The following is an 8009-nucleotide window of genomic DNA, read 5'->3' as shown; positions in this document are numbered from 1 at the left end:
AGTTGTTCTTACAACATCCGCCTATCTTATTGAACATTACATTTGGAGCTTAGTTTGTTAATTAAGATTACATTTTTTATAATCGATAGCCGTCAAAAAGCAATATCGACTAAATTTTCATTATGTGAGCGCGGTTTTGATGCAAGTAATTTCACTTGCCTCTCAAGTGAGAAAATGAGGGGATTTTTATACTAATACTACGGTCTGCTATTTAGGGTAGATATGGATAAAGTACTACTTTAACTCTCACTTACCCTATCCTATTACATGGTTATAATTTATTAACAGAGTTATTTTAGTAATTTGTAGTAACATATCATGGTAGTGGGTTTGACTTAGACCTTCAGTTTTTAGAATATCATACTTATCTTATTTAGTTTGATTTTTTTTCTCCGTCAATAATCATGTTTTCCATTATAAATTACTATATATTGTTGGATGTATCATTGTATTTTTTTAAAAATATTTTTTCAGCAATATGCTTAATTTTTAAGCGTGATTGTAATTATTTTCTATTGAAAGTTGGGTTTTTCTAGGAGTGATGAGATCGCACTTAATGTGTATGTATATATATTTTTATAATTATTATTCTAATTATTTAAGCAAAATAAAGAAAACAAAGTTAAAATGAATAGCTGACCAATAAATGGCTATTTTGGTCAACATACATTTTGTACATCAAATTAGTTATTTTAAAGTACTCAATCTTAAAGTACCATTTATTTGGTTGTATGTGATAAAATGGTACGAGAGAAATGTATAACAAAATAGGGACATGTTCTTTTCTTTTTCTCTTTTTGTTTTTTTTTTTTTTTTGAGAAGGTAAATTGCATTATTTAAAAAGAAAAAGGGTTTAATGCAATTTACTTCCCTGTGATAAGGATATGTTTTTTGTTTTTTCGGAGGCACATTGCTTTATTTTAAAAAAATATAGGGTTTAAAATTACTGAATTTTAAAAAATACTAAAAAATTAGAAAAGAATAATTGCTTATTTACAATATTACAAGAGAAACGCTTGCAATTTTCCCAAACAAAAGAGGTAGAAAAGGTACAAAATGTAAGGTCAAATTTTCATTTAATATTAAAGCCATGTAATTTAAAATTTTGTCGGTTTTATGAGGGTAAATTACATTTTTGGTCCCACAAGTGGACCCGATTTCAATTTTAGTCCCATACTAAGTGCAATTCGCACATTTGGTCCTGTAAGTGGATTTTTTTTCCAATTGCCGTTAGGTGCTGTTGTAAATGGAGGGAAAACATGGAAAATTGGAGGGAAAATCAACAATTTGGTGGGAAATTACACTATACCCCTCTTCCTTCTATTTAACTCCCAATTCTTCATTTCTCCTTTCATTTAGTAGAAAAAAATCTCACAAAATATGGCTGCTAGTAGAGAAAATTTTTGTCATTATGGAAGGCTTGCGATTTTGAAAACTTCATGGACTGACGACAACCCAGGTAGGAGGTTTTTTGGGTGTACGAAAAAAAGAAGCGAATGTGGTTTTTTTCGTTGGGAAGATCAGCCGATGTGGCAAGGGCAAAGGTTATAATACCCGGATTGTTTCGAAAACTGAATAGAATGGAGGACAAAATTGCACAGATGCAACGAAGACAAATTGTTTTAGTTTATTTTTTGGTTGTATCTTGGCTTATGGTGTTATTTAAATATTGCTTTGGTTGAGTCTTTGTTAATTTTCTTTGGAGTATATTTCTCCAATTTTTCATGTATTCGGCAATATTAGGTTGCTATTTTAGGATATGTAATTTGTATTTTTTACTCTATCATTATGTTGTTTTATAATCGGCAATGTGTAATTTTGTACGTAATATTATGCTATGGTTAATATTCCATCTTCAACCAAAAACCTGAGCAATCAAGTGAAAAAATATTGTAAAAACAACCTATAAAATACTGCAAAAATATAGTAATCAACCAAAGACAAAGAAAAATACAGAACACAGAGATGCAAGAAATGCCCTGTTTTTATCATTAACTTATCAAATTGTCATTAACCCCATACAAAATGCCACAAAATATTATGAACTTGTCATTAACCCCATACAAAATACCACCAAAATGTCATAATGTTCCACCACATAACAAGACAAAAATCAATACAAAGTATCATTGTTTTGATCCAACACAAAATCAAAAAAACACCAAAATGTCATACTGCTGCATGTAATGTTCACTTTTTCTTGCTCTTTGGATCTACAAGTGAAGCCAAGTTGCTCATGCTAACGTATTTCTTGCCATCTTTCTCCAAGGTAGGAACCAAACCTTTGAAGCTCGATCTAGTTTGTGGTCGAGGAGGAACAACTGGATGGTTTGTACTAAAAGGAACAGGATCTCTTATATTGACTCCTGAATTTGATGTCCTCTTGCTTTTTTGCTTGAATTGCATTGATGAACCACTCCTTTTTCTAGCCTGCAAAACAACAAGTATTAGTACAGTAATATTTGAAAAATTAAAATTAAAGCAATAAGTACACTAATTGCTAAATCACTTACTGTTAATTTGTGTGATGATTGGGAATCCTCATTAAGTACTGAAAGTTGAGAGCTTTCATGCATGGGCTGATCATGATAAACCTATATATTCATGAAAAGCGGAACAAGTTCATATCATATATTTATGAAAGATATAAGTTGTCAAAGTAGAAAATAACATCTATCAAAAATTTGTCAAATAACCAACTTAGATTGCACTTACTGGTCCATTTTCAAAATCCTGAGTCAGAGGTGGACCTTGAAGACCTTGAACGGTTGACTGATCTCCTGACATTATATCCATATGTAAATTGCTATTGCTATGAGAGACATATACACACATATAACAAAGGGGGGACCACCATGTGAAAGCAATAATAAAGCTTCAATTTTTTAACCAAATAACACCATAAAAAGCCTTAATTTTTTAACCAAGCAACATTATAAAAATCCATCACATGTCGGAGCACCAGTCAGAATAAATAAACAATGATACAGAATCCATCCACTATCTACTATTTAAGGTGAAAAACCAAAAGTTTCAGTTCAAATGTGTTACATACCGTAATTGGGAGGGGGGTTTTCATTTTCTGAGGGGTCGCGTAGAGCCATGTCAATTACCCACGCTCACCAAAACCTTGCCTTCAACAATAGCCGACACTTTGCTCACCAAAAAAAACTCAGCAAAAAGGATTTTTTTCAAAGCAGGGAACAGTGAACGAACGAAGAAGAAGCACAGGTGAACGAACGAAGAAGAAGCGCCGGTGAACGAAGAAGAAGATCAGGTGAACGAAGAAGAAGAAGCGCAGGTGAAAAGGGGAAAAAATTAGGGCTTTTGACTGCTGTAAATTTGGATCTTTTCCTTCTAATTCAGCGTAAGATGAAGTGAAATTTCTCACGTACAAATCACGTGAGAAACGACCTAACGGCAATCAGCAGCAGCTGTCAAGTTTAATGGAAATCCCCAACTGGGATTGAAATTGGAAAAAAAATCCACTTACGGGACCAAATGTGCGAATTGCACTTAGTATGGGACTAAAATTAGAATCGGGTCCACTTGTGGGACAAAAAATGTAATTTACCCGTTTTATGATTACCCTTTTATTTGTATTGTACAAAGTTGTCGAATATACTTTAATAGTTTTTTTAATAATAAATTGTTTTTTTTTGCTGTAATTTAAATTTGATGCGCTTTTAATAAATTACCGTTTAATATAATTACTATTTTCTTGTGTTTAAGGTAATATTTTTATTTTAGTAATTAAAATTTAATTAATTTATTAAAATGTCGTGTTTACATAAAAGAAAAAATATTCTGACCAACTCAGGGCACCTCATCTCATTCTTTTCCTTAACAATTCATGACACCGTTTTCTTTTTGGGAAAACTGCAAATAATCCTGTGATATTGTAAATAAATAAATTATTTTTTTATAAAAAAATAAATTAATAATTTATCTTCTTATGTTTTCTAAAATACAATAATTTATCTTCCTAGTTATGTTTTTTAAAATGAAATAATTTATCTCCTTAAACAGGGAAATAAATTGCTTCATTATAAAAAGCAAAAGGAAATAAATTGCTGTTTATTTTTTTATAAGAGATAATTTGCTTATTTGCAATGTGTATAAACCATTGAGGCTAAATTTTGTGTGTATAACCCTCAAGGAAAATGTACATTATGTTGTTTTAATGTGGTTTGTTCACTTTTCTTCTAGTTCTACACTTTTCTTCTAGTCCTTGTAGAACTGTATTGACACGCTAGTTTGGAGCATTTTTGTGTAACCGCAGTTTTTCCGTGCAGGAGCCAGAATTATAGGGAAAAATGCAACTTACCCTTTTATGAAAAATTAGTAAAAATCTCCCTATAAAAAATAAAACAGTAAATTATCCCCTGTATTTTAAAAAATAAAGCAAATTATCCCTATCTAAACCATTGATAGGGGGTGATTTGCTTTAATTTTTGAAATACAGAAAAAATCATTTATTAATTTTTTTTTTCACAAAAAAGTTTGCTCACTTCACATATCATAGACGTTAAATTGCATTTAACCCCATATTTATATGTATAGTCTACTTTTCCATCAATTTTTTTGAGTAATATATAAAATGTTGGTTCCTAACTTTGCTCATGAGGTACTTATTTTTATTGGCTTAATCAATCAATGCTCAACGCGCAATTTATAACTTTTGTTATTGCATAATAAACATATTATAGCTAAAATAACAAATGCTATATCCTTTTTTGTAAAATTATAGCTATATCCCATGAGGTTATAATTGTAATTACAACTATCTCTTATTAAGACAAAGCTTACAATAATACTTCTTGAAAAATATTGTACTGACACTCGTTAGCGTATGTAGTTGTAATTTTTAAAAAAATATAAAATATTTGTGTATTTTGGCTTAATATCAAAGAATGTTAATGTAATTTATCATTTTTTTTCCTGGGTTAATTTGATTGGGACGATGTATCCATAATATGATTAAATGTATTATCATTAAATTATATATCTAAATAGGAATTAAAATGTCTCTGAAAAATAATATCTATACTCATAACAGCTACATTTTCGAGTGTCGAGCCAACAAATAAAGGTAAATGACAATAATTTATCTTAAAATTTGTCATAATTTTAAATATTTTATTATTTCTTGAAAAATTTGAAGTATATTTTGAAATTAAAATTTATTTAATAAATACTCATTCGTGATAATTTTTACTTAACTATTTAAATGAAAAATATTTATAATTATGAAAATATAGAAGGAGCCAATTTTAATTTACAGCAACATGCCAACAACATTCCACGATCTAAATGGGCAATATCACAAATATACGTATTTAAAGGGTGCAAAATGAAAATGGACCCTTCAGTCCCAACAAATAAAATGACACGTCACGTTGAGAAAGATGCCACGTTAGCTACCTGTCAATGAGAAAGACCGCCATGAACTTCGCTATTTCAGGTCCTACCCAGCTGACGCGTGTACAGACGTGGGACACGTGTCGAAAACCCACCGAGTTTGGCCTTCTCTTTGCGAAATTCACTACTTCTCACACGCCCTCTGAGATGGTCATTCTGTTAGATAATTCGCTCATCTCCTACTAAATCAGTTCTTTGATTGGGAGATTTTGGGTTTTGTTCTGGAGCGCTCTGTGAAGAAAAAGAGTTTCTTTTAGAAAGGAAAAAGGAAATCGAATGAGAATGAGTGGGAGTAATCTTGAGACGCGATCACTGATTGATGAGCTGAGGAGCTTTGACAGCGGTGGTTTCTTTGATCTTGGCCACCCTCTTCTTAACCGCGTTGCTGAAAGCTTCATTAAAGCTGCTGGAGTAATTAATTCTTGCTTTCTGTTTAATCTCATTTCTGCGTTTATTCATCCCGACCTCATCATTGTTTCATATCCATTTCATTTGCAATATGCCCACAATGATTTAGCGATTCACTATGAGGTGTTGTTGTGTGTAAGATTTATGCACAACGTGTTCGATGAATTTCCATAAACGTGGTGCAGTTGAGTTCTGATGTGGTTGACAATTGACAGTGCGAAGTGGGAATTATGATCATGTGTAACATTGTAAAATTGTCGACAACGTTGAGGTGGTTCTCAACTTCGCAGTTATATACGTGTTTTGATTAAATGGTGTCCTTTTCCGTGGCAGATTGGGGCGGTTCAAGCTGTATCACGCCATGCTTATTTCACGGCTGTGGAAAGTGGGTTGTCGTTTGAAACTTTTCTGCTGTTCTATTTGTCATTGTTTCATTTCTTTCAAGATTCGACCTCCAATTAATTTTTTAGTTTGCATTTGTATGGTTTATGGGGAAAATTTAAGTACTTGATTTGTTTGATCAGGCGCCGGTGGAGATGTTGGTGGCAGCATTCTTCCTGAGGTTGGTGGCTCCAAGAAGCACCATCGCATCCCGGACCTCAGAGGTACGAGCGTTAAGCAATGCATTCATTCAGCTTTCGATGTGCATGTGATTGAGTGTATAGTTCTGTACGGGGGTGAATATAACTATCGACGATCCTACTGTTGTAATGCTGCTCAGTTTGTCTTCAATTTTCAATAATTAGAGTGAGCATTCGCCATATAGTCCTGCAGCTTGAGCACTTAAAAAGTGTCAAACTCTGAAAATTGAATCTTGTGGCTGTTATCATCATAAGTTGGTTGAAGTAAAACTCACATGTGCAATGGCTTCTTGAACATGGTTGTTCTTCCACGTTTCGACTGTTGTGTTCATTGCCAGAAAGTTGGTTCTAAGATACTAGTCAATGCTAAATGTCCGGGATACTGTATGCTCGGCGGGCAGTAATATGTTGTGTATATAGCATGGAGCCTTATATAGCTTTTTGAAACCATTTTGCTGTTGTTCTTATAGTTTCTAGTTTTATCTCTGTTTGACAAGGTTATAGTTTTATGACATTGCCTCATATCTGTTGACTATTGCAGGAGAAAATAGCCAAAAGTCGGTTGAGGCACTGGTAAGTCGCAATAACATTCCCGATGGTTAGTTATGCAGAATAATGTCTTAGCAGCTCTTATTTAACATCAACTTCAGTGTAGTAACTTTTCCCTCATGCATGATCTCAATCATGTTAAGCTAGTTTCATTTATAATGTAGTACGGAGATATCAACATTAGATGCCTCAATATGATCGCATGCGATCCACACACACAAGAGAATAATGAGAACTAAGTGCTACAATCAAATCAAAGTAGGATATCATTTTTACTTTCCTATAATTATGTAGTTGTAATGCGTGAATGCCTGCTTGTAGGTTAAGAGCACTGGGAAAGAATCTATGCAGTGGGGTAAGACTGTGACGACTCCACTTCTTTTGCTCTTCGTTAGTCCCCTGTCATGGAATGGCAGTACTGAAACAATCATTCATTTCGATCTTCTGCGTACCGTTGGGTGCAGGTCTGGCAGCTGGGGTGTACTCAGGTCTTACTTATGGGTTGAAAGAAGCTAGAGGAGTTCATGACTGGGTAACTATACATACTTGCATCATATGTGACGCTGTCTATATTTTTACCTGCTGTTGGCTTATTGAGTATATTACAAATTCTGACCCAATCCATTCTTTTCTGGTTCAGAAAAACAGTGCCCTGGCTGGGGCAATAACTGGAGCAGCTTTGGCACTGACCACGGACGACCACTCACACGAACAGGTGGTGCAATGCGCCATAACGGGTGCTGCCATATCCACTGCAGCTAATCTTCTTACGGGCATATTCTAGTCGTGCAACTCCGCCTCGATGCGTTCCCTTTGGTTTTCCATTTTTCTGTTTTAGTGAACATTTTCATGAAGTAGAAGCTGCAGGTTTCTGTGGCAGCTGAGGTTGAGCAGAGATTCGGACGTAAAGCTTTTCCTTGTATTTTGGATTGTCAATAATGAAATTAGTGGAGCTTAGTTGGGAAAATTTTTGTATATGGGACTTATATATGTTAAAATCCACTGGAGCTGGAATAAAATTTGAAATAGGAAATTCAGTCTTTTAGCCAA

At 33.5% G+C, this 8009-nt stretch overlaps 1 protein-coding gene across 1 annotated transcript; it reads left to right on the top strand.

Moving 5' to 3' along the window:
* Positions 5560-8009, top strand: LOC105156852 (outer envelope pore protein 16-2, chloroplastic-like). The gene is made up of 7 exons (XM_011073091.2): positions 5560-5832; positions 6163-6214; positions 6354-6434; positions 6952-6983; positions 7281-7314; positions 7424-7491; positions 7600-8009. The coding sequence occupies exons 1-7, from the start codon at positions 5698-5700 to the stop codon at positions 7741-7743; spliced, it is 546 nt and encodes a 181-aa protein (XP_011071393.1). The 5' UTR covers positions 5560-5697; the 3' UTR covers positions 7744-8009.

The sequence above is a fragment of the Sesamum indicum genome, linkage group LG3 (genome assembly GCF_000512975.1).
Source record: "Sesamum indicum cultivar Zhongzhi No. 13 linkage group LG3, S_indicum_v1.0, whole genome shotgun sequence".
NCBI lineage: Eukaryota > Viridiplantae > Streptophyta > Magnoliopsida > Lamiales > Pedaliaceae > Sesamum > Sesamum indicum.
Note: the sequence above shows the minus strand (reverse complement) of the source record. Positions and strands in the feature narration are given on the sequence as shown.

What these genes read in the sequence shown, in the direction of transcription:
- LOC105156852 (XM_011073091.2), top strand. Translation starts at nt 5,698, where the DNA reads ATGAGAATGAGTGGGAGTAATCTTGAGACGCGATCACTGATTGATGAG. An exon ending in TTATTTCACGGCTGTGGAAA is followed by an intron (nt 6,215 to 6,353) that starts GTGGGTTGTCGT and finishes TTGTTTGATCAG; the next exon opens with GCGCCGGTGGAGATGTTGGT. An exon ending in GAAAGAATCTATGCAGTGGG is followed by an intron (nt 7,315 to 7,423) that starts GTAAGACTGTGA and finishes CGTTGGGTGCAG; the next exon opens with GTCTGGCAGCTGGGGTGTAC.